The 25,999-nt window shown below is 52.5% G+C and overlaps 1 protein-coding gene across 3 annotated transcripts in view; it reads left to right on the forward strand.

Annotated features, from left to right (window-relative positions):
• Positions 1–11,801: 11,801 nt before the first annotated feature.
• Positions 11,802–25,999, forward strand: part of GATA4 (GATA binding protein 4) — a 33,081-nt gene continuing 18,883 nt past the window's right edge. For 2 of the 3 annotated variants that reach the window (XR_003755517.1, XM_029053440.1), the window contains exons 1-2: positions 11,802–11,965; positions 17,590–18,497. Coding sequence is in view for 1 of the 3 variants with exons in the window: in XM_029053440.1 (XP_028909273.1) it covers positions 17,870–18,497 (628 nt within the window). In the remaining 2 variants the exon portion in view is untranslated. The remainder of the gene's footprint in view (positions 11,966–17,589; positions 18,498–25,999) is intronic. The other variant, XM_029053441.1, reaches the window with a different exon arrangement.

Consider the following 25,999-nt stretch of genomic DNA (forward strand, 5'->3'; position numbering starts at 1 on the left):
CTAACTAGGAGGGAGCATATGTATCAAATCCCCATTTTGCAAATGAGGGGAACTGAGGCACAGAGAAGTGAGGTGACTAGCCCAAGGTCACACCGCAGGTAAACTACAGAGTCAGTATTAGAACCCAGATCCTCTGACTTCCGGGCCCGTGATCTTTTCACTAGGCCACAATGCTCCTCAATGGATGAATCAAGCAATGGGTAGTAGTTATTCAGCATTTACTATGTACAGAGTACTGTACTGAGCAGCTGGGAAATACAAGAAGGTTGCCCCAAAGGCGGGGACTCCGAATCTCACTTGTGTTATGCTTTCCCAATTGTTCTTAGCACAGTGCTTGGCATATAGTAAATATATAAGAAGATATAAGAAGATCTTCTTACTAATGATGATAATGACAGGCTCCACGTCCAGGCCTTGTCGCTGAGTTTCTGGAAGGTGAGACGGGCTGTTTTCCCCTTCAGAGGGTAGCTGGCGGTCAGCCTCACAATCCCTGTCCTCCTGAGGGGTGGCGGGGCAGGGGGAGGGAAGGTAAGAGAGAGGGGAAGAGGGGTGAGTGAGGGTGACCTCACGCCAAGCACCATTGGAAGACTTGGGGTCTTATCTCGCTAATCCCTTTAGCAGCGATTATACTTGAGGGGGGAGGCTCCTGGATCTGGGGGCTGAGGCGGGTCACCCCTTCCCTGTCTCCCCCAGCGGAGACAGACGCCTCCGGGTGGGGGCACGGGGAGAGAGGGGAGGAGCCGGACCGGTCCAAGCTGCCTGGACTACTGAGGAAGATAACGATAATAATAATAATGGCATTGTTAGGCGCTTACTTGGTGCCAAGCACTCTTCTAAACGCTGGGGAGGATACAAGGTAATTGGGTTGTCCCGCGTGGGGCTCACAGTCCTAATCCCCATTTTACAGAGGGCCAGAGAAGTTAAGTGACTTGCCCAAGGTCACACAGCAGACAAGTGGTGGATCCGGGATTAGAACCAAGTCCTCTGATGCCCAAGGCCCTGCTCTCTTCACTAAGCCATGCTGCTTCTCTAAGATCCGAGGTCCCGGATGGGGTGAGAGTCCTCCTTTGGGGTGAGGGTCGCCGGGCTCGCCAATCCTACGGTCTGGAATCGATCCTCTGATTCTCGGGAGGTGGCAGAAGATACCGATCCTGTCCCTCTGACAGCTGGGCAAAATTCAAGCCTGGGGTCGCGGGCTCCTTTCTGAAGCCGACTGCAAAACCCTCAAAGGGAGAAATTCTTCTTCGGCAGGTTTCCAAGCGCCCAGCACAGAGCTCTGCACACAGTAGGCACCCACTACAGTGCTCCTTTCACAGCAGGTGCCTAGCACAGCATTCTGGTATATGGATAGAGCACGGGCCTGGGAGTCAGAAAGTCATGGGTTCTAATCCCCACTCCTCCGCTTGTCTGATGTGTGATCTTGGGTAAATCACTTAACTTTTCTGGGCCGCAATTATTATATTGTTATTATTAGGAATAATGAAAGCGGTGAATAACTCCATGGACTTGTAGAATAACTGTGGTATTTGTTAAGCGCTTACTATACTAAGCGCTAAGGTGGATACAAGCAAATCGGGTTGGCCACAGTCCCTATCCCTTGGGGCTCACAGTCTTAATCTCGACTTTACAGATGAGGTAACTGAGGCACAGAGAAATTAGCTGAATGGGCCAAGGTCACATAGGAGACAAGTGGTGGGGCTGGAATTAGAACCCACATCCTTCTAACTCCCGCGCTCTATCTACTAAACCACACTGTACCTCTAGAGAGGGCCCCTTCTCCCTATTTTACAGATGAAGAAACTGAGGCCCAGAGAGGTTCTGACCAGTCTGAGGTCACCCAACGGGTGGGAGGAAGAAGGAGAAGAGGGGCAGTGGTGGGAGTGGGAGCAGGCAGGAGGAGAAATGAGAAGTGGATAGAGCCTGGGCCTGGGAGTCAGGAGGACCTGAGTTCATTCAGTAGTATTTATTGAGCGCTTACTATTCATTCATTCAATAGTATTTATTGGGTGCTTACTATGTGCAGAGCACTGTACTAAGCGCTTAAAATGTACAATTCGGCAACAGATAGAGACAATCCCTGCCCAATAACGGGCTCACAGTCTAAATTCTAATCCTGTCTCTGCCACGTGTCAGCTGTGTGAACCTTGGGCAAGTCACTTAACTTCTGTGGGCCTCAGTTCCCTCTTCTGTAAAATGGGGATTAAGAGTGTGAGCCCCATGCGGGACAGGGACTGTGTCCAACCTGATTAACTTGTACCTATCCCAGCGCTTAGAACAGTGCTGGGCTCAAAGGGAGCGCTTAACAAGTACCATAATTATTATGGGGGAATTGGAGAGGGGAGAGTCTGCCGCCCCGAGCCCAGCTCGGGAGGGAGGGTCTCCCGGGGTGAGCCCAGGGCGGGGCGAGTTGGGGGGACCTGGAGGGAGGGAGGGAGGGGAAAGGGAGCCGGGGCGCTGACCTAGTAGCGCCGGGGAGTCTGCGCTGGGCCGGGCAGCGCCGCGCCGGCGGCCCCCACCCCCCTCCGGCTAGGGGCGGGACCCCCATCAGCGCCGCCTCATCAATAAAAACCCGACAGGCCGCCCCCCGCCCCCACCCCCAGGAGCCATCCGTCAAAGGGAGGGCGGGATAAGGAGGGGATGGGACCCAGAGCCTGGGGGGCAGGGTGGGGGGGGGCCCCCGAGAAGCCCCCAGGGACGGGGAGGCGATTCAGCAAGCCAGGACCCTCCTTCCAAACCGGTCCTCTGGATTATAATAATGTTGGTGTTCGTGAAGCGCTTACTATGTGCAGGGCACTGTTCTAAGCACTGGGGTGGGTAGAGGGTCATCAGGTTGGCCCACGTGAGACTCACAGTCTTCATCCCCATTTTACAGATGAAGTAACTGAGAAGTGACTTGCCCACAGTCACACAGCTGACAAGTGGCAGAGTCGGGATTCGAACCCACGACCTCGGACTCCCAAGCCCTGGCTCTTTCCACTGAGCCGCGCTGCTTCGTCGACCCCATCGACCATTCAAAAGAGGGTCAGGCACTGTGCTAGGCGCTGGGGAAGGCCCCAGACGCACGTTGTCTGCCCTGGGGGAAGTTGGTGGCCTGGGGGAGAGGGACGGATGATGGACAAGTGATCGGGAAAGCTCGAACAAGGCCGAGGGCCAAGGAAGAAACAGTTAATAATGTTGGTATTTGTTAAGCGCTTACTAAGTGCCGAGCACTGTTCTAAGCGCTGGGGTAGACACAGGGCATTCAGGTTGTCCCCCGTGGGGCTCACAGTCTTAATCCCCATTTTACTGAGGCACCGAGAAGTTAAGTGACTTGCCCAAAGTCACACAGCTGACAAGTGGCCGAGCCGGAATTCGAACCCATGACCTCTGACTCCAAAGCCCGTGCTCTTTCCACTGAGCCACGCTGCTTCTCTGCGGACGCAACCGCAGAGCCAATAAGTGAATGGACAGAAACAGCTCATTTATTATTCATTCATTCAATAGTATTTATTGAGCACTTACTTTGTACAGAACACTGTACTAAACGCTTAGAATGTACAATTTGGCAACAGATAAAGACGATCTCTGCCCAATAACGGGCTCACAGTATTATCATTATCACTATATTGTAAGCATTATAAATGACATATTATAAAGTATCATTATAATAGAACGAAGTAGGATAGAATATATTTTACAGTAGTGACTACCATATCTATTTTAATTTTATAATTATCATACTATTCTATGGTGTTGATAAATGGTTTTCGTTAGGTGCTTATTTTGTGCCAAGCACTGTACTGAGCTCTGAAGCGGATACAAGATTATCAGATCCCTTATGTAAACTCCCTCTCTAAACTCTGAACTCCTGGTAGGCAGGGGAAGCCTGGTAAGCACGGAAGACTTCCTGGAGGAGGTGGGATTTTTTTTTTTTTTAGAGGGACTGTGACGAGAAGAGCTGTCATCTGGGGGATTGGGTGGTGGGGTAGTTTCTAGCTACCCGTGAGCCCGGGGTTGGAGGTGGGACAATGGAGAGCAAGTATACCGTGCCAGGGATTCAGAGCACTGTACTGGATGCTTAGCGTACTCAGCGTGCTATATTAGTTATCTAATAATAATAATAATGATATTTGTTAAGCGCTTACTAATGATGCCAAGCACTTTTCTAAAAGCTGGGTAGATACAAGGTCATCAGGTTGTCCCACGTGGGGCTCACAGTCTTAATTCCCATTTTACAGGTGAGGTAATTTAGGCCCAGAGAAGTGAAGTGACTTGCCCAAAGTCACACGGCGGACAAGTGGTGGAGCCGGGATTAGAACCCATGACCTCCGACTCCCGAGCCTGTGCTCTTTCCTTCTTCTGCTTCTCAGCGGAGCTAAGTACTGGGCTCCTACTGTGTGCAGAGCGCTGTCCTGGGTGCCTACTGTGTGTGGAGCATTGTGCTGAGTGTCCACTCTGTTCAGGGCTCTGTACTGGGCGCCTGCTGCGTACCGGGTGCTTGGGAGTGGAAGATCCGGTCCCTGCCCTTGAGGAACGACAGTCCAAAGGAGAAGGAGTGCAGGCACACGGGTTTGAATGCACCCGAGTTAATTAAGGGTGAGAATATCGATCCCAACGGTCAGGGGAGGAGCGGGCGTGGTTTGGTTAAACGGAGGCGGGTATTTTTGTGAAACTGTGGGGGAAGGCGTTACAGGCGGGGGAAACGGGAACAACGGGTTTGGAGAGAAAGAGGGGGGCGTTGGGGGGTTGCTGAAAACGGGCTACGGGGGAACAGTAGCCAAGAGGAGCACGGGTCAAGGTGGAACAGGGAAGCAGCGTGGCCTAAAGGAAAAAGCCCGGGCCGGGGAGTCAGAGGAGCTGGATTCTAATCCCGACTCATTGCTTGACGTGTCACTTCGGGCAAATCACTTCACTTCTCTGTGTCTCAATTTCCTCAACTGTAAAACGGGGATTAAGTTCTACACCCTCCTACTTAGACCGTGAGCTCCATGTGGGACAGGAACTATGTCCATCCTGATAAATGTGTATTTGCCCCAGCGATTAGAGAAGTGCTTGACACATAATAAGCGTTTAACAAAATACTGTAAAAGAAAAAAACAAATCGCAGACTACTACGGGGGCGAGGGAAAGGGGGATTGGTTTGACAGAAGGCTCAGGCTTGGACAGGGGAGGGGATGTCTGGAACCCGTTCTGTAATCTTTATTTTTTTTAATGATATTTGTCAAGTGCTTACTAGGTGTCAGGCACTCTACTAAGCGTTGGACTAGACACAAGTTAATCAGTTTGGACACATTCCTGTCCCCTTTGGGGCTCACAGTCTTAATCCCCATTTTACAGACGAGGGAACTGAGGCACAAAGAAGTGAAGTGACTTGCCCAAGGTCACCCAGTAGGCAAGCGGCAGAGCTGGGATTAATCTTCCAAACCAGGGAACCTTTTCTCTGTTTGCTGGGCTCTCCAGCTCCGGGTCTCCTTCACCCATTCCTCAGCCCAGTCCAGCAAGCCGAGTCCACCCAAGTCCACTCAAGTCCAGCACTCCGGAGTGACCCTGACCCCCTGGCCCTCCCCCTCCCAGCCTCACCGGACCCCCAGGCCCAACGTCGTTATTATCACTGTGGTGTTTGCGACCCACTGTGGGACAAGCACTCTGCCAAGCCCTGGGGTGGATACAAGATCGTCAGATTGGACGCAGCGCCGGTTCCCCGAGAGGGCGTTCGTATCTCCATTTTACGGAGGGGGAAACTGAGGCCCAGAGAGGTTCGGTGACCTATCGTAGGCAAAAACCCGGGTCATTTGACCACCAGCGCCGTGCACTTTTCATTTTTTCTTCTAGGCTCTGAGCTCGTTATGGGCAGGGATCGTGTCTACCAACTCTGTCCCATTGTTATATCGTACTCTCCCAAGTGCTTAGTACAGTGTTCTGCACACACGTCGCCTAGTTGAAAAGCACTTGCCTGGGAGTCGGAAGGACCTGGACTGTGAGCCCGTTGTTGGGTGGGGATGGTCTCTGCTGCCGAACTGTACTTTCCAAGCGCTTAGTACAGTGCTCTGTAAGCGCTCAATAAATACGATTGAAGGAATGAATGAGACCTCGTAATAGCCCCCCTGCGTCCGAAGCCAGAGAAGCAGCGTGGCTCAGTGGAAAGAGCACGGGCTTGGGAGTCAGAGGTCATGGGTTCGAATCCCCGCTCTGCCACTTGTCAGCTGTGTGACTGTGGGCAAATCACTTAACTTCTCTGTGCCTCAGTTACCTCATGTGTAAAATGGGGGTAAAGACTGTGAGCCTCATGTGGGACCACCTGATTACCCTGTATCTCCCCCGGCGCTTAGAACAGTGCTCTGCACATAGTAAGCGCTTAACAAATACCACCATTATTATTATTATCTCTCCGACCGGACAGAGGGAACCGAGGCTGGCCGTCGTGGGAGAGACTGGACGCTAGACCCTCGCTTCGGTCACGCGAGGAAGGGGGGCAGAGGAGAGGGGATCCCCCTCCCACGGTCGCCGCGTCCACGCAACTGGAGTTCAGGCAGGAGACACGGGGTATTTTCGCGTCTACGCGGCCTCCTCCCAGAGTCCGGAAAGTACAGTTCGGCCCGTGTGGACACAACGAGATCACAGACAAGTATACACTTGGAGAAGCAGCGTGACTTAGTGGCAACAGCACGGCCTTGGGTTCTAATCCCTTCTCCGCCACTTGTCAGCTGTGTGACCTTGGACGAGCCACTTAACTTCCCCGGGCCTCAGTTTCCTCATCTGTAAAACGGGATTAAGAGGGCGAGCCCCACGTGGGGCAACCTGATTACGTTGTATCTACCCCGGCGTTTAGATACAGCAGCGTGGCTCAGTGGAAGAGCACGGGCTTTGGAGTCAGGGCTCATGAGTTCGAATCCCAGCTCTGCCACTTGTCGGCTGTGTGACTGTGGGCAAGTCACTTCACTTCTCTGTGCCTCAGTTCCCTCATCTGTAAAATGGGGATTAAGACTGTGAGCCCCACGTGGGACAACCCGATTCCCCTATGTCTACCCCAGCGTTTAGAACAGTGCTCGGCACATAGTAAGCGCTTAACAAATACCAACATTATTATTATTATTATTATTGTTTAGAACCGTGCTTGGCACATAGTAGGCGTTTAACAAATACCATAAAAATAATGTTGGTATTTGTTAAGCGCTTAGTATGTGCCGAGCACCGTTCTAAGCGCTGGGGTAGATACAGGGTAATCAGGTTGTCCCCCGGGAGGCTCACAGTTAATCACCATTTTACAGATGAGGGAACTGAGGCACAGAGAAGTTAAGTGACTTGCCCACAGTCCCACAGACCATAATTATTATTATTCTTATTACGCTCCCACCCCGCAGCGGCACACACATAGACACATCCGTAGCACCCGCACCCTCACACACTCCAGCCTCGCGCATAACCCCACTCTCTCGAAATCCGTCCTTAAATTTGTCCCCAAACCAAAATCACCCGCACTGAAAAACCGCTAAAGTCACCGCTAAAACCCTCCCTGGCATCGCAAGAGAGCGCTCCAGGGATGCGTTAAAAACTCTCCCTCGCCACCTTCCCTAATCCCGCGACTCAGCCGCCTTAATAAACCTCGCGTCGCGGGTCCGCCTAGCGCGAGGGCCGATTAGTGGTATTTGCTGAGCGCCTCTTGTGTGTGCTGAGCGCTTTTTACCCGGCGCCCCAAGGGCACAAAGAGCCATCTGCCTCCCTGATCCATCTCCCCCCAGCTGCCTCCGCCAAATAGTCTGAGTGACTCCAGTAGGCCAATGTCACCCGTTCCGATGCTCCGGGGCGCGGTATAGTGGAGTATAGTGAGCGCTCCCGGAGTAACGCACGCTGGAGCTCTCCGGTTTGGAAGCGGAGCAGCCGGCGGAGGATGCGTGTCTGTTGCCGAGAGCGGGCCCCCCAGTCGGGCACAGATTTGCCCCCTGCTTATCCATCTGAACGCGGTAGAGAAGCAGCGAGGCTTGGGAGTCAGAGGATCAGGGTTTTAATCCCCGCTCCGCCACTTGATAATAATAATTATGTTATTTGTTCAGCGCTTACTATGTGCCAAGCACTCTCCTAAGCGCTGGGGTAGATACAAGGTAATCAGGTTGTCCCACGTGGCTCTCACAGTCTTCGTCTCCATTTTACAGATGAGGTAACTGAGGCACAGAGAAGTGAAGTGACTTGCCCCACATCACACAACTGATAAGTGGCGGAGGCGGGATTAGAACCCACGACCTCTGACTCCCAAGCCCGGGCTCTTTCCACTAAGCCACGTTTGTCTGCTGTGCGACCTTGGGCAAATCACTTAATTTCTCTGTGCCTCAGTTACCTCATCTGTAAAATGGGGGCTAAAACTGTGAGCCCCATTTGGGACAACCTGATTACCCTGCATCTACCCCAGAGCTTAGAACCGTGCTTGGCACATAGAAAGCGCTTAAATACCATAACAATGATTATTATTATTAGAACCCGTCTCACACGCGGGGGTCTCCCCGACTCTCTTCCCTGTCCTTCCTCCCTCTCAGACGAGGAGCCCCGGGCGGGACAGGGACCGCGATAGAGCTGACGGTGTTGTATTTAACCCAGCGCTTTGGCGCATAGTAAGTGTTTAATGAATATCACAATTATCCCGGCTCTCGGTCACTGCTGACCCCGGCCAGGACCCAAGCGGTGAGGTAAGTTGGGGGGCACGGATGGGGGTGGGGAAGATGCAGGGGGAGACCCATCAACACAGCGTGAGAATTACACAGCAATACCCCTGAATGCTCCCGGCCCTGGGTCAATAGACCAGAAGGGAAGAGTTTTGCAGAAAGCAAAACTATAGAGCCAAATGCAACGTAACACTATCACAGTAGGACGTAACTCAGCACTTGTGTGTATAAATACATATCTATAATTCTATTTATTTACATTAATGCCTGATTTACTTGTTCTGACACGTATATATAATTCGATTTATTTATATTGTTGCTATTCATACCTGTTTACTTGTTTTGATGTCTGTCTCCCCGCTTCTAGACTGTGAGCCCGTTATGGGCAGGGATTGTCTCACTTTGTTGCTGAATTGTACTTTCCAAGCGCTTAGTACAGTGTTCTGCACACCGTAAACGCTCAATAAATACGACTGAATGAATGAATGAACGAACTCTGTGTAGTGTAATAGATCACACACGGAGCTGTAAATTATCACGGAATAAAACCCGACCCAATAGAACTCGATGCACTAGAACTCGTCACCGTACAGTCGAATTCGACATGACCTGATTATCTTGTATCTACTCCGATATAGTGCTGGAAACATAGTAAGTGCTTAATAAATACCATCAAAAAACTCAGTATCACAATAGACTATAACTCTGAATAATGAAATAGATAGAACCCAGTCCGGTATAATATAAAAGGAACAAGATCCAGAAGTAGAACGTAAAAGATTAGCCCTCCATTCAACCACCCAAACCAGTCTGGCTCAGAAGACCCACAATAAACTCGAGCATAGCACGGTTGACTATAACGGGACCCCCACCCACTCCGGGGGAACGCGATCCGGGACAAAGCGGTTCAATAGGACCGGACTAAAAAGCCTTGGAAAACGGAACCCGGCAGAACCGAAAAACGGGGCGGACTAGAAGACGCTGGAAAAGTCACCCTGGATGAAGCCGCTTTTTGGCTTCGGGGGGTTCGTCGTTCCACGCGGGATTCAGAGGGAATGCGCAAGCCTTCGGCTCCATCGGTTCGCTTTGATTCGCCCTGGCCTGGAGGTCGTGGAGAAGGCGACCCTGGGTGGGTGGGGGGGGGGCCCAAGCTGGATAAACTGCCCCTGCCCCATCCTTCCCCTCTCCCGCACATCCCAAAACCACCCACGGAGGACCGGCTTCTCCCTATTCTCAGCGTGACCCCTCTCCCCCTCCCCAACTTCTCCAGGGTTGGGAATTCTCCGCCTCGGGATCCCGTCTACACCTTAGTGCAACCCCCTCCCTCCGTGGAGGCTGGAAGTGGGTTGGGACAATCCGATTCCTTTGAAAACGTAGGCACCGTCGGAGCCCGGGTCCTACCGGACGAGCCGTGGAGTTTGCTGTCTGGGGAAAATGGGGTGCCTCTCCAGATATCCAGACAAGCGCTTAGTACAGTGCTCTGCACACAGTAAAGACGATTGAATGAAGGAATGAATGAAGGAATATCCCTTCCACCGTTCCCCTTGGTCTAGCCTGCTTTGCGCACTGACCACCCGTCCCCCTCCCCAAACCGGCAAGTGCCAAAGCAGGGGGAGGGAAGCGAATGGAAAGCGAACATCAGGGCCTGGCTCGGTCCGAACAGGGGGATCGGGACCCCGGCCCCTCGGAATGACCCTGTGGACCTTCGGATCTGTCGGTGGGTCTCTCCCTCTGTCCGAGAAACCCCGCCCCGCGGCCCTCCCTTCCTCCCACGGGCGCGCAAAATCCACGGCCGGATCTCTGCAGGGGGAGAGGAGAGGGGGAGAAATGAGAACCGGAGTCTCTTTCGCGGGGGTATCCCCCACGCTGAGCCCCGAGAGACCTCCTCCCTCTCAGGCCGGGTCCACCCGTGGAGTGGGCGAGGAGGGCTGGGAGGGGGAGGCACGGAGGACTGAATAATAATAATAATGGTATCTGTTAAGCGCTTAATATGTGCTAAGCACTGTTCTGAGTGCTGGAGTAGATACAAGGTCATCAGGTGGTCCCAACTGGGGCTCTCCCTTTTACGGATGAGGGAACGGAGGCACAGAGAAGTTAGGTGACTTACCCAAGGTCACACAGCTGACATGTGGCAGAGCCGGGATTAGAACCCATGTCCTCTGACTCCCAAGCCCGCGCTCTTTCCACTAAACCACGCTGCTTCTCTGTTGAAGGAATGGGGAGGGGCAGGGGGCTGCGGGAGGATAATTAAGGAGCGAATGTCCTCAGTCTCCCCCTCCTCGTGTCCCCCGAGAATCCTCCCACGGGCGGGGTTCAAGGTGTCCGCTCTTCGATACGCTCCCCCCAGTTTCTCGGAGTGCCACCCCAAATCCTTCAGTTTCTCCTCTCCCTTCCTCTTCAAAGTCCTTGAAAGGGAAAACGGCGGCGGGGGATAGGAGAGCAATCCTAATAAGAACTATAATGATAATGATGACCATGATAATAGTAATCATAATGATGGTATTTGTTAAGCGCTTATTTTATGCCAGGTACTGAATTGAGCGCTGAGGTGAATACAAGCAAATCGAGGTGGACACAGTCCCTGTCCCATGTGGGGCTCACAGTCTCAATTCCCATTTTACAGATAAGAATAATAATGACGGTATTTGTTATTAAGTGCCCAGCACTGTTCTATGCGCTGTTAGATACAAGGTAATCAGGTTGAACCCAGTCCCCGTCCCACGTGGGGCTCACACTCTTAATCCCCGTGTTAGAGAGGAGGTAACTGAATCACAGAGAAGTGACTGGCCCACTTGTCACCCAACAGACAAGTGGCGGATCCGGGATTAGAACCCACGACCTTTCTGACTCCCAGGTCCGGGTTCCCATGTAATGAAGAAGGCAAAACTGCGCAACCAGAATCAAAGCTCAGAACGACCCGATCTGAATGCCCCGCCGTCCCCCCGCCCTTCGCCCCCTACCCCGGCCTTCTGCGCCCCTCACCCCCATGCCCCCCATGGGACCGGCCCCTCCGGACCTGGCCTGTTTTGGGAAGGCCCGAGCCCCAGATGGCTGTTGGCCCCCTCCCACCCCAGCCCCCTAGCCCCCTCCCCTTTTTCGCCACGTGATGCGCCCGGGCCAGTGGCCGGACGGGGGAGAAGGGAAAGGCAAAGAGGGGAGGGGGGGACGGGCTCGGAGACAGACGGGCAGGCGGCCAGGAGGGCAGCAGGAACGAGCCCCGGATCCGGCCTCCAGGTGCCCAGTGTCCGCGGGCACGGTGCGGGCAAGACGCGGGACGCAGAACTTCCAGCGCGCTTGGACATCCCCATCGAGGGACCGTGGGATCCGGACAGGTTGGTAGTTCTGTCAGCGACCCCCTGACCCCCTCGCCCCGGATGGGACAGGGTACCCACACCAGACGCGGGCAGAACCATCTCTGGAAGGGGGCACAACCATCTCTTCTTATAGCCCCTTCTGGGGTTCTTCAATCTCAAAGATCGGTCGGGCCGGGGCGCGGGGGAAAGGAGAGGGGGCTGGAAATATCAGTCCCGCGGGGCAAAACTCCATCTAATAATAGTGATGGTATTTGTTAAGGGCTTACTATGTGCCAAGCACTGTTCTAAGCACTGGGGTAGATGCAAAGGTAACCAGGTTGCCCCACGTGGGGCTCATAGTCTTAATCCCCATTTTACAGATGAGGTAACTGAGGTACAGAAAAGTTAAGTGGCTTGCCCAAGGTCACACAGTGGGCAAGTGGCGGAGCCGAGTTGTCAGACCCTCCCCACCACCCCGCAACTCCTGGGTCAGTAATCTCCTTACGCACATCTCTTACACACAGTCACGCAAGCACAAACAGACTCTCACCCACATAAAATTACACAAACACATACCGGCCCGCACGGGAAACCCTTTCCCGCAGACACCCGGAGACACCCGCAAAGGCAAACACAAATACGGAGATATCTGAAACTCATACACCAACCCAGGGACACACACACACGGACACATAGAGACACATAAACAGGCACAGACAAAGACACATAGACACACCGAGATCCTCGCGAATACAAACACAGATATTGAGTCATAGCAAAAACACAGGGACCCTCACAGAGTTGCAAAAAAATAAGGACGTGGATCTACTCCCACACAAACACAGGTACACACGGAGACACCCCAAGAGAACAGAGACAAACACGGAGAAACCCTTAAGCATATGGTGACCCAGCACAACCACACATCTGGAGACACACAAATAAAATAACACCCACAGAGACATTGCCTTGCATCCTCACTCCCCCAAACTCCCCTTATTCATTCATTTAATCGTATTTATTGAGCGTTTACTGTGAACAGAGTACTGTAATAAGCGCTTGAAAAGTACAATTCAGCAACAGATAGAGACAATCCCTACCCAACAACGGGCTCAAGGTCTCGAAGGGGGAGACAGACATCAAAACAAGTAAACAGGCATCAATAGCATCACTATAAATAGAATTAGAGCTATATACACATCATGAATAAAATAAATAGAATAATAAATACGTACATATATGCACAAATCCAAGCCTTGGGGCGGCTGTGGGAGGTATTGGGGGAAATCTCCCAATCCCCCTGCCTCTCCCCGACTCCCCTCTCAGTTATATTTGTTTATGGGGAGAGTGGCTCCCGACTTGACTGATTTGGAGAACTTCACTGTGGGGCGGGGGGCGACACTCTTGTGTGCTCCCAGGTTTCCCCCTCCTCACCTTCTCATCGGGACCCTCCTCTTCGGATCTCGAATTTGCCTCCCCGAGATCTCCCTCCCTATTTCTATAGCGCGGGCCTTGGTGCGGGCAGTTGTAACAGCGAGGGGACCCAGGCGGAGTGTACGGTTGTGTGTATGTATGGGCAAGTGTGTACACGGGATCCTACAACCCAGATCCTGTCCGACTGACTTCAAGGAGTGTGCGGGAGGGAAAAAGAGTCCCTTCCCCGCATCGGGGGCTGCCCGTGAGGTCCGGTAAGGGACAAGGGCCGGTGACTGACAGATGGAAGGAAGGACGGTTGGTCAGACCAGGGGGAAAAGCGCGAAAGCGAAAGCGCACAAGATGGCCCTTTGGCCCTCTCCAGGCCTCTTTATCTCGGGGAGTGGGGGCCCGGACCCGAAGCCGGGGACCCTAAAGACGGCCCCCGGGCCCCCAAACACACCCTCACCAGCTTCTGGCCCGGGTGACCAGGCCAGGATTTAGCAGAAATTCCCCCCTACTTTGGGCCAGCCCGAGCCACTCTCTGGGGCGTCCTGGATTTGTCCTATCACTGGAGGGAGAGAACGAGTCGGTGGTGGTGTACGTGTGTGTGTGTGTGTGTGTGTGTGTGCTTGTACGCCTGTTTGGGGACTCACACAATGGGTGTGAATTAGACGCAGCCGGGGTCGGGCTCTAATTCTGAAACTTGCATTTTGTCCCGTCCCACCGTCCAGCGTTCTGCACACAATAGGTGCTTAATTAATACTTTTCAGCGAACAATGCTTGTGGACATAATGCCGTTTATCTGTGTACATAATAACGAACAACGCCCGTGGGCAAATAGTATCGTCCACCTATGTGCCTCTGGGGACCTTTAATATAGAAAGTGTGTTCATATAATATCTGAGGTAGGGTCAAATTACTCCACGATTTATCCATATATAATCCTGCAATTATTCGTGCCTGTGGAGACATAAGCTTTTGCATAATATTATGTGTGTGTGTTTACATAGGTATGTAGTGCTCAGAGTGTTTGTAATAATACTGAGTGAATTACACTCTAGTATGTGCAAATATAATACTGTGTGTTTGTGCCTGCCCATATATAATACCGTATAATTGTGTGTTTAAATAATACGTGCACATAACACGGTATGAGGGACATGTCTATATGGTCCTATTACTAGAAATGTTTTCTCTGCAAAGGAGAGAAAACAGGACCAGGAACTACAGACACTTAAGTACATCAACACAACAAAGGGCAGTTTTTTTGTGTGCCCAGTGTGGTCGGGACTGTGGAACTCGCCTTGGGCTTTTCAGCCACACAAGCTCTTTAAGGTGAACTACACACTGTCAGTGGTGTCTTCTCTGAATAGGAAGGACGACGTCATGTAAATTATACTGCAATTTTAGTACACTAGCTAATACCCTGTATTTGTGTGTGTGTGTCTCCATGGTCATAATCCTGTCTGTATACTTGTTTTTAAATAATAATGTATTTTGTATATATGAAAGGATCCATCTTTCCTGAGGGGGGGGGTGTATATATACCTATAGATACATATAAATCTTTATATCGATATATATACGGTCTCCATCAGTGATGTCTGCTCCAAGCAAAAAGGATACTTTTAAATATATATTATATATGTATGCATTATATCAAAGATAAGTGTGTCCGTGTGTACATATTTGTGGATGTGTGTGCACCTTCCATATGTGTATAATGCTGAAAATGCACGTTCATAATTCTAAACGTGTATATAAATGATAGCCTAATGTGTCTACCTAATATTGTATATGTGTGTATGTCTGTGTGTCTGTATTTATCGTATTCCTTGGGGGTCTATAAAACCATGTGTGTGCCAAATTAACTCTGTCTTTCTGTGTACCAACTCTGTTATACTGTACTCTCCCAAACGCTTAAGTACAGTGTTCTTAGCACATTAAAGGCTCAATTAATACGATTGACTGATTCTGTGGGCATGGCGGTAGTTACAGGCAGTGGGTGAGTGCGCATTTTGGGGCAAATGTGCGTGACCGCAAAGTACCGCATACGTGTCCCTGCTTTTTGTGTTCGTTGTATAGGGAATACGATGCCGTGCAAGTGGAGGTACTTTATAATTACTATTACATATATGTAGGTGTATATGTGTGTGTGTATGTGAAGGGAGAAGAGCAGAGATCGATCCTGGTGATCGATTCCCCGAGGCATGAGAAGAGGGTATCGCTGGGGACAAGACCCGATCCCCCGCATTCCGGAGAGAAAGAGGGCGCGAATTCGAGGAATCCGGTTGCTAACGAATCCAGGATCACCCGTTTCCCCGACCCTTTTTCCTCGGTCGATTGGTTCCTCGCGGCAAAAGTCTCCCCGAGGGGGACCGGCGGGAAGGTCCACGGGTGACCGTGGGGACAGGAGACCCCGCTCCGCCCTCGGTGGCCGAGGAGTCGATAGAAACACGGAGAATGCGGGGTCGCAGTGTTGTGTGACCTTGGGCAAGTCACCTAGCTTCTCTGGGCCTCAGTTACCTCAACCGAATAATGGGGATTGGGACTTTGGGCCCCCAGGTGGGACAGGGACTGCGTCCAAACTGATTAACTTGTATCTACCCCAACGCTTAGAACAGTACTTTGCTTATAATAATAATGGTATTCGTTAAAGTGCTTAGTTTGTGACAAGCAAGCGCTTGGCAAGTATTATTATTATTATTGCGGGGAGGGGGGGCGGTTAGTTTCCCAAGCGCTCCCTCCCCACCCCCGGGCCTATCTGCCCCTCTCCGTCTCTCCCTCCTCCCAAGACGGGACGAGATAAAGAAAACCCGAACGGGGAGGGCGAAATATAACGTCGAACCGAGTGTCGGCTCCGTGGGCTGACAATCTTGGCCAGGAATTTAATCTCTTTTCCCCTCTCCCGCACCCCACAACCCCGGGATGGGATTCGCCCCCCACTGGGGGCTTCGACGGGGGTCTGGAACGGGAAAAACTCCCCTCGCCGTTCCGGCTGGCCAAACCCCGACTCATTCATTTCATTCAATCGTATTTATTGAGCGCTTCCTGGGCACAGAGCAGTGTACTAAATGGCTTGGAAAGTACAGTACTGTATCAAGCGAGATAATCCCTGCCCACAACGGGTTTACGTGGGGGAGCGACATCAAAACAATTTCAATTCAATTCAGTCGTCTTTTTTGAGCGCTCACTCTGTGCAGAGGATTCATTCATTCCATTGTATTTATTGAGCGCTTTCTGGGTGCAGAGCACCGTACTAAGCGCTTGGAAAGTAGAATTCGGCAACAGAAAGAGACAATCCCTACCGAACAACGGGCTCACAGTCCAGAAGCGGGGAGACAGACAACAAAACTAGTAGTCAGGGATCGAGACCACTGTACGAAGCGCTTGGAAAGTACAATTGGGCAACAAATGGAGACAGTGCCTATCCAACAACGGGCTCGCAATCCAGAAGTGGGGAAGGCAGACAGCAAATCCAAACGAGTAGACAGGCATCGAAACCACCGTACTAAGCGCTTGGAAAGTACAATTCATTCATCCATTCATTCAATCGTACTCATTGAGCGCTTACTATGTGCAGGGCCCTGTAGGAGGCGGTTGGAATGTACAATTGGGCAACAGATGGAGACAATCCCTCCCCAACAACGGGCTCGCAGACCAGAAGGGGGGAGACAGACAGACAGCAAAACAAGTAGACAGGCATCAATATAAATAAATCGAATTATAGATATGTACATGTAGGGCGGGGGACGGGAGAGCAAAGGGAGCGAGTCGAGGTGAGGCGGAAGGGAGGGTGGGCGGTGTAGACGGGCTGGCCTCCCCCGCTTCCCTTCCGGTCGGATATTCCGCCCGAGGCCGTGGACCTGACCCCACCCCGCCCTTCGACCCCGGGGAGAGAGAGTCGGGGAAAGGTATCCCCCCTCCTCTCCCCTCCCCTCCTCCCCCAATTCCAGTCCCCCTGCCCCACCCTGCCCCTCCCTTTCCCCAGACCGGGAGGCCGCTGGGCCTTGGTCCATTAGCAATTCAAAGGCCAACCGACCGTCTCTGGCCGGTCGGGGGTCGCGGGGAGGGGGGGACTTCTGATGAGTCGGGCCAGGGGGAGGGGATTTAAAAAAACCAAATCCCAACCAAACCCAAATTTATATTTAGGGAGGAGGGGTCCGCTGGCGGAGGCGGGAGGTCGCTGGATTGTCGGGGACCTCGGGGTGACCCCTGCCCCCCGTTTCTTCCCCGCCGGTGACTAGGTGGAGGAAGGCGGCGGCGAGAAGGGGAGGAGACTCGCGGGGCTTAAATCTCCCGGGGCGGAGGGCACGGCCGGCCCCGCACCCACAGCCTCCGGCCCAGCGGCAGCAGCGGCGGGACAGGCCCCCGACCCCGCGGACGCCGGACCAGGCCGCTCGCCCTCCGGACCCGGGACCGGCCCCGGCGCCCACCGACGGCTGACAGAGACGCCCCCGGCCTCCCCGCCCCCGGCCCGCCCCCTGCCCAGCCCCGATCCCGGGGGGCCGGGGGCGACCCCCGGCTATGTACCCGAGCCTGTCCGCCGGCTCCGGACACGGCCCCCCGACGGGCTCCTACCAGCCGGACAGTCCCGGGGCTTTCCTGCCCGCCGCCCCGGCCCCGACGGCTCCCGGGGCCGCCCCCTCCCCTCCCGTCTTCGTGCCCACGCCGCGGATGCCCACCTCCGTGCTGGACCTGCCCTACCTGGCCGGGGCCGGGGGGCCGCCCGGGGCCGGGCCCGGGACGCCGCAGGGGAGCCTCCCGGGCTGGGGACAGCCGGGCCCCGACGGGGCGGCCTACACGCCTCCGCCGGCCTCCCCGAGGCTTTCCTTTCCAGCGCCCCCCGGACCCCTGGCAGCAGCCGCCGCCGCCGCCGCCGCCGCCGCCAGGGAGGCCGCCGCCGCCGCCGCCGTCTACGGGGCAGGACCGGCCGGGGCCGTCGGGGCCGTCGGGGCCGGGGCTGCGGGGCTGGGCGGCCGGGAGCCCTACGGCCGGTCCTCTTTCCCCGGGACCTCCTACGGCGGCCCCTACGCCTACATGGCCGCCGACGTGGGCGCCTCTTGGGGTCCCGCCGCCCCCTTCGACGGATCGGTCCTGCACAGCCTCCCCGCCAGGGCCGCCCCCAACCCCGCCGCCCGCCACCCCAGCCTCGGTAAGATTCGCGCCGCGACCACCCCCCTCTCTCTCTCCGTCCACCCTCTTATAATCCTCCCATCACCCGCTTACCACAACGGCCCGCCCGCACTGAGCCCTCGATAACTACCGTCGAGTGAGTGAAGGTTAACACTCACGATGAGGGTGTTTGTTAAAAGCGCTTACTCTGTGCCCAGCACTGTTCTAAGCGCTGGGAGTATGGGTTCTAATCCCGGCTCCACCGATTGTCAATTGTGTGACTCTGGGCAAGTTCGCTTAACTTCTCCGTACTTCACTCACCTCATCTGTAAAATGTAAAATCTGTAAAAGACTGTGAGCCCCACGCGTGGGCCAACCTGATCACCTTGTACCCTCCCCAGCGCTTAGAACAGTGCTCGGCACAGAGTAAGACCTTAACAAACGCCATCATCATTATTATTATTATTATTACAAGATCATCAGGTTGGTCCACGTGGGGCTCACAGTCTTCATCCCCACTTAACAGATGAGGCAACCGAGGCACAGAGAAGCGAAGCGGTTTGGCCAGAGTCACACAACTGACAAGTGGCGGAATCGGGATTAGAACCCGTGGCTTCTGCTCCCAAGCCCGTGCTCCTTCTCCTAAACCAAGTTGCTTCCCTTAAGCGCTTACTGTGTGCAAGGCACTGTATTCGTTCATTCAATCGTATTTATTGAGCGCTTCCTCTGTGCAGAACACCGTACTAAGCGCTTGGAAAGTACAATTCGGCAATAGAGACAATCCCTACCCAACAACGGACTCATTCAATCGTATTTATCGAGCGTTTACTGTGTGCAGAACATTATATTAAGCACTTGGAATGTACGCCGTCTAGAGGGGGGAAACGGACAACAAAACAAAACGAATAAACAGGCATCAATATAAACAAATGGAATTATATATATACATATAAATGCATACATTAATAAGATAAGTAGAATAATAAATAGGTACATTTACACACAAGTTCTGTGAGGCGGGGAGGGGGGTAGAACAGAGGGAGGGAGTCGGGACGATGGAGAGGGGAGAAGGAATAGAGGAAAAGGGGGGCTTAGTCTGGGAAGGCCTCCTGGAGGAGGTGAGTTTTCAGTAGGGAAAGCGCCGTCCCGACCTGGGGAGGCTCCGTCATCCTACTGATGCCTGCTTACTTGTTTTGGTGTCTTGTCTCCCCGTTTCTAGACTGTGAGTCCGTTGTGGGCAGAGATGATTTCTATTTGTTGCTGAATTTTAGTTCCCAAGCGTACAGTAAGCGCTCAATCAATGCGACTGAATGAATGAATGAGCGCTTACTGGGGGCGGGGCACTGTACTAAGCGCTCGGGAGAGGACCATCTAACGGACGCATTCCCTGCCCGCCACTGTCGACTGTAGAAATTACAGTTTAGGGGACTTGAAAGGGGTCGTGTCCCCCTTCGTCCGAAGGGGTCTCCGTAAGCCCGGTGTGGGCAGGGATTGTCTCTATTGGTGAATTGTACTTTCCAAGCGCTTAATACAGTGGTCTGCACACAGAAAGCGCTCAATAAATACGATTGACTGAAGGCTCGAAGGTGGGTGACGGCCGCCTTTTTCAGGCAGGACGCGGATGTGGCCGAGGGTTTTTGTGTGTTTGTGTGTTTGTAGGGGTCGGGCTCGGGGGACAAGGACTTTGGGGGCTCGGGGAAACACCAGTCCCTAGACCCTTCAGTCACGGGAATCGGTGGAAGCGACGTGGTCGGGGGGAGACTGCGCGCAAAGCGCTGTGCTTAGCGTTTGGGAGAGGGACGGTGGGGCCGAAGGGACAGCCAAGCCTGGACGCGGGAGGAAAACGGGGGCAAATTTGGAGATACAGGGGTGAGGAGAAGAGATGTGGGGGACAGGGACGCCTCTCCAGACTGGACTGGGGCCCACAAGAATCCTATAATAATAATGATGGTATTTGTTAAGCGCTTACTATGTGCCAAGCACTGTTCCAAGCACCGGGGTACCTACAGGATCATCAGGTTGCCCCAAGAGGGGTTTACAGTCTTAATCCCCACTTTTTGGGCGCGGGGCCCGGGGTTGTCTTCCCCAGCGCTGCCCCACCCGAGAGAAGGCCCCGGGAGGTATATATGTATTTACCTATACTTCTATTTATTTATATTATGCCAGTTTACTTGTTTTGATGTCTGCCTCCTCCTCTCTAGACTGTAAAACCGTTTTGGGCAGGGATTGTCTCTCTCTATTGTCCCTTCCAAGCGCTTAGTACGGTGCTCTACACACAGTGAGCGTTCAGTAAATACGATTGAATGCATGAATGGCAGACCATGCCGGAGTCCGGTGGCCCTTGGGCCTCCGGGGGGGTGGGGGTGAAGAACCAGGAAAGGGTGCGGACGAGGGGCGAAGCGCACAGCCTCGCACATCCAAGGGTGTGGACGCGGCCCCGCTAATGCAATCACGGCCCCGGACAAATTCCTTTAATCAGACCCTCCCCCTCCTCTTCCTCCCTCTCCTCCCGGACAATTCCCGAGATCGGGGGGGGGGGTCGGGGGAGGGGGCTTCGCTTCCCCCCCTAAACGGGCCAGGCTGGAAACAAGAGATCCGGAATCCCGCTTGGGCCGAAGCCAGTTGTGGCCGGCCGGGCCGGAGGGGAAGGCCCTTCAGTTTGGGGGTGTCCTGGGTCCGGGTAGGGGCGCAGGACATTTGGGGGGCGGGGAGACCAGGCCCCAAACGGACGCCTCCCGCCATCCGGGACTGGGGGAGCCGCCTCAATCCACATCGACGTCTAAAAGGATTAGAAAGGGGAGGGGCGCCCGCGTCTTCGGTCTGCATCTCCTTCCGGACCTCTCACCCTCCTGGGGGGCGGGGTCGTTGACATCCTGGGGGGCGGGGGGAGAAGGGGGCCATACTAAAAAAAAATCCTTCCCCCAGAACCCCCCCTTCCAGTTCACTTTTGGGGTCCCCCTGTATTACAGGGAGGGGAGCCCGACGGGTCGGTGGTGTCTAGTAATAATAATAATGATGGTATTTGTTAAGCGCTTACTATGTGCCAAGCACAGCTCTAAGCGCTGGGGTAGACGCAAGGTGTCTCACGTGGGGCTCACAGTCTTAACTCCCAATGCATAGATGAGGTAACTGAAGCACAGAGAAGTTAAGTGACTTGCCCAAAGTCACACAGTAGCAGAGCCGGGATTAGAAGCCACGATCTCTGACTCCCAAGCCCCTGTTCTTTCCAGGTTCACTGACCGAGTACTGTAATCAAATAACCTTATTGCTTGATTACACGGAACAACGTACTAAGCGGTTGCATTTATTGAGCTCTTAACTGTATGCAGAGCACTGAATTAAGCGCTTGGGAGTTGGCAGACGGTTAAAATATAGCAGAGTTGGTATAGTGAAGCAGGAGGGATGGGGACGAATATATTGTTGATAATTGCCCCCAAAGTCGAAGACCTCGCTGGAAGGTAACTGTGGCCGGGAGCTGGGGAATTCTGCCAATGTTTCGCCTCAGCCAAGCTGTACCCACGGGTGCTGCGGTTGGCACAGCGAAATATCTAGGTGTTGCGTGATTTGTTCCACCGCTTCGTCCAGATGTATCCTGGCAACTTCCTATTTAATCCTGCTTGAGAAGCAGTGTGCCTAGTGGATAGCGCACGGGCCTGGAAGTCAGAAGGACCTGGGTTCCAATCCCAGATCTGCCACATGCCTGCTGTGTGTCCTTGAGTAAGTCACTTTATGTCTCTGCACCTCAGTTCCCTCATCTGCAAAATGGCTTATTCAATACCTGTTCTCCCTCCTACTCAGACTCTGGATCCTTTGTGGGAGCTGATAATTTTGTATTTACCCCAGGACTTGGCACATAGTAAATGCTCAACAAACACCCACAATTCTTTTTCTTATTATTAGTAGCATATTAGACTATGAGCTCCCCTAGAGATAGGGACCACGTCTAATTCCCATCTGTGTATTCCCTCCCAGTGCTTAGTACAGTGAATGCACAGTACAACACAGTATGCAGTAAGTGCTTAATAAATAAATACTTAATCATCGGAGAAGCAGCGTGGCTTAGTGGAAAGAGCAAGGGCTTGAGAGTCAGAGGACGGTAGGTTCTAATTCCGGCTCCGCCACTTGTCTACTGTGTGACCTTGGGCAAGCCACTCGAGCTCTCTGTGCCTCCGTTACCTCATCTGTAAAAGGATTAAGACTGTGAGCTCCATGTGAGATAACCTGATTACTCTGTATCTACTCCAGGGCCTAGAACAGTGCTTAGCACATAGTAAGTGTTTAACAAATATTATCATCATCAAATACTACTATTACTACAAGTAATAGTAGTAATAGATGCAGTAGAAATATTTATTGGACACCCGTGTACCAAGCACTTCATTCAATCGTATTTCAGTCATATTTATTGAGCGCTTACTGTGTGCAGAGCACTGTACTAAGCGCTTGAAAGTGCAGAACAGAAGGGACTGGTTGCCTGCGTACACTAGGGGAGAAAGACACACAAAAAGAGTAATCAAAGTAATTGAAAGTGCAATTGATTAGCATCTGAATAAAGTGATCAGGGTGGGTAAATAAGTACCAGGAATTAACCAGGGAAGGCTTGTTGGAGGAAGTTTTGTTGATGAGAGGGAGGGACATGGGAAGCCAGGGGAGGGTTTTCAAGGAGGCAAGAGACCAGTTTGATCTCTATCTCAAAGGGATGAGGTGAGGAAGAATCGAGGACTCAGAACTCGGGAAATACAAAACAGAGATGGTTCCTGCCCTCAAGGAGTTTACAGTCTAATGGAGGACACCTAATTGTTTACAAATAATGAAAGCAGGAGGAAGACTGACAGAACAGGAAATAGTTCAAATGGATCAGATAGCTCTACTGTGCTTTTCCAATCTCTACTATACTCCCTTAAGTGCTCAGAACAGTGCTCTGCATAGAATAGATTATAAACTCCTCGAGAACAGGGTTCATGTCTACTAATTCTAATCTATGGGTGGGAGAGTGTCACATGACCAAGAGGGGATGAACCAAAGATAGGCAATAATTCTTTCAGATATGTTACTCACCCTTCTGTCTAGGTTCCTTTAGAGATATGCCCCCTCCTCCCCCTCCCCGCATTATAATGCCTGATTGATTGATTAATAATGGTGACACTTGTTATGCACTTCCTATGAGCCAAGCGCTGTGGTAAACACTAAGGTAGGTACAAGATAATCAGGTTGGGCCCAGGCCCTGTCTCACACTGGGCTCACAGTTTTAGGGGGAGGGAGAACAGGGATTTAATCTGCATTTTACAGATGAGAAAACAGGCACAGAGAAGGTAAGTGATTTGTCCAAGGTCACCCATCAGGTGAAAGTCAGAGCCAGGATTATATTCATTTGCTCATTCAATCTTATTTATTGAGCACTTTCTATGTGCAAAGCATTGTACTAAGCACTAGGGAGATGACAATACAACAATAAATGGACACATTCCCTGCAGGGGAAGACAATTTTATCCCAGGTCTTTTGACTCCCAAGGCCCAGGCTCTTTCTGCTAGGCCATGACGCTTCAAATCTTTCCTCTCAGTCCAAGGCTGAAGGAGACCAGGTGGTGTGGGGTCTACTAAGGGAGACTTCCTCCACACTGTTACTCTGGGACCAAAGTTAGAGTCTCCAAATTTCTTTCCCCTCACTTCCCCAAGCCTGCAGCAGTGGGACTTGGAAAAGTCAGAGCCAGTCATTCTTCTTCAGGCTCCTGAGCTTTCTGTAGGCTGGGCCCTCCCTGACAGAGTGTAGTTCTTAAATCCCTCACCCCAAGATCCCGTCACTGAGGAGGCTGCTAAAGTCTGTATTTCTGAGCATGAATCATCTGGATCAAATGATTCCCAGTTTGCTCCTGGTGATATCTGTGAAGTGCTTACTGTGTGCCAAGCACTGCATTATTTGCTGGTGTAGATACAAGGGGATCTATATGCTTTGAATGGAGTCTACAAACTATCGTATCCTCCCAAGCAGTCAGTACAGTGCTCTGCACACAGTAGACCCTCAATAAAAAGAAGCAGTGCGGCCTTGTGGAAAGAGCACAGGTCTGGGAGTCAGAGGACCAGGGTTTTAATTTTGGCTTCGTCACTTGTCTGCTGTGTGACTTTGGGCAATTAGCTTCACTTCTCTATCCTTCAAGTACCTCATCTGTAAAATGGGGTTTAAGACTGTGAACCCCACATGGGATATCTCATTGTGTCCAGCCTGATTAGCTCATATCTACCCCAGTGCTTAGTACAGTGCTTAACTTTGTTATTAACAAACACCATAAATTTAATGAATCCAATTGATTGATGGATTGATTGATTAATGGGAGAATAGTGGTCGGCCAGGTATGAAGAGGGAGTTCTAGGTGGGAATGGGGGTGAGAAATGAGTGCAGGGCACCTTGTCAGCTCATGTGCTGTGGGAGAGGAGGGAGGATAAGTAGTGGGGAAAAAGCCGGTTGATAACCTTAAAGGCGATGTTCTGCAGTTAGTGCTTGATGTGCAGAGTGATGAGGCTGCAGGCAGGGAGGTTAGCAAGAAGGCTACAAGTGTTTGGCCCAGCATGGTGGAGAGGAAGGGGCAGATTCTGAAGATTTCATTCCCTGACCTCTGCCATCCTGTGCTCCCTCCCATAAGGGGCAGGGCACTGGTATGAGTCGCCACAAGGATGCTGGGATTTGTGGTCTCTGAGGATCTTGGTGGAGTCTCTGACCATCTCTGTCTTCCCACCCCCGACCTGCTCTTTCCTCCCATGGTAAGACTAATAACTGTAATGATAACCGGTATTTTTAAGTACTTGCTTTGTGCCAAGCACTGTGCTAATAATAATAATAATAATAAAAATGCTATTTAAGTGCCTTCTGTGTGCCAAGCATTGGGGCAGAAACAGGATAATCAGGCTGGACACAGTCTCTATCCCACAGGGAACTCACAGCCTAAGGGAAAGAGCGAGTGTTGAATGCCCATTTGACAGAGGAGGAAACTGAGGCCCATGGCAGGTAAACGACTTGCCTAAGGTCACACGGAAAATAAGTAGCAGAGCCAGGATTATAACCCAGATGTCTTGACTCCCAGGCTCTTCCTTCTCAGGCTCAGCCTGACTTCCCACAGCCCAAGGCTCCCTTTTCCTGCTCCCTTTCCCTCTTAGACAAGGAGTTCCAAGTGGGAGAAGGACTATATACAATCTGATAGTTTGGCATCTACCCGCTGCTGAGCAAAGTGCTTGGCAAAGAGTGAGCGCAGAATAAACATGGTAACCACCTGACAGGAGGGAAAGTAGCTCCATGTCCAGGAAAGTTTGAGGGGAGAGGGGTCTCTCTTTCCTCTCTCCATTTCCCACTTGCCTCAGCCCTTCCCTGTCCCCATCTGGGCCCTCCTGTTTCTGTAACTGCTGGATCCTGGCTGAGAGGGGTGGCCCTGCCCTCTTCGAACGAACCTCTTCTGGGGATGCAGCGAGTGTACCGACATTATACGGAGCAGGGAAACCTGTCACGCCCTTTTCCTCCTCCCCCCGGTCCCCGCAAATGTGGGCACCGTGTCT

The sequence above is a fragment of the Ornithorhynchus anatinus genome, chromosome X2 (assembly GCF_004115215.2).
Source record: "Ornithorhynchus anatinus isolate Pmale09 chromosome X2, mOrnAna1.pri.v4, whole genome shotgun sequence".
NCBI lineage: Eukaryota > Metazoa > Chordata > Mammalia > Monotremata > Ornithorhynchidae > Ornithorhynchus > Ornithorhynchus anatinus.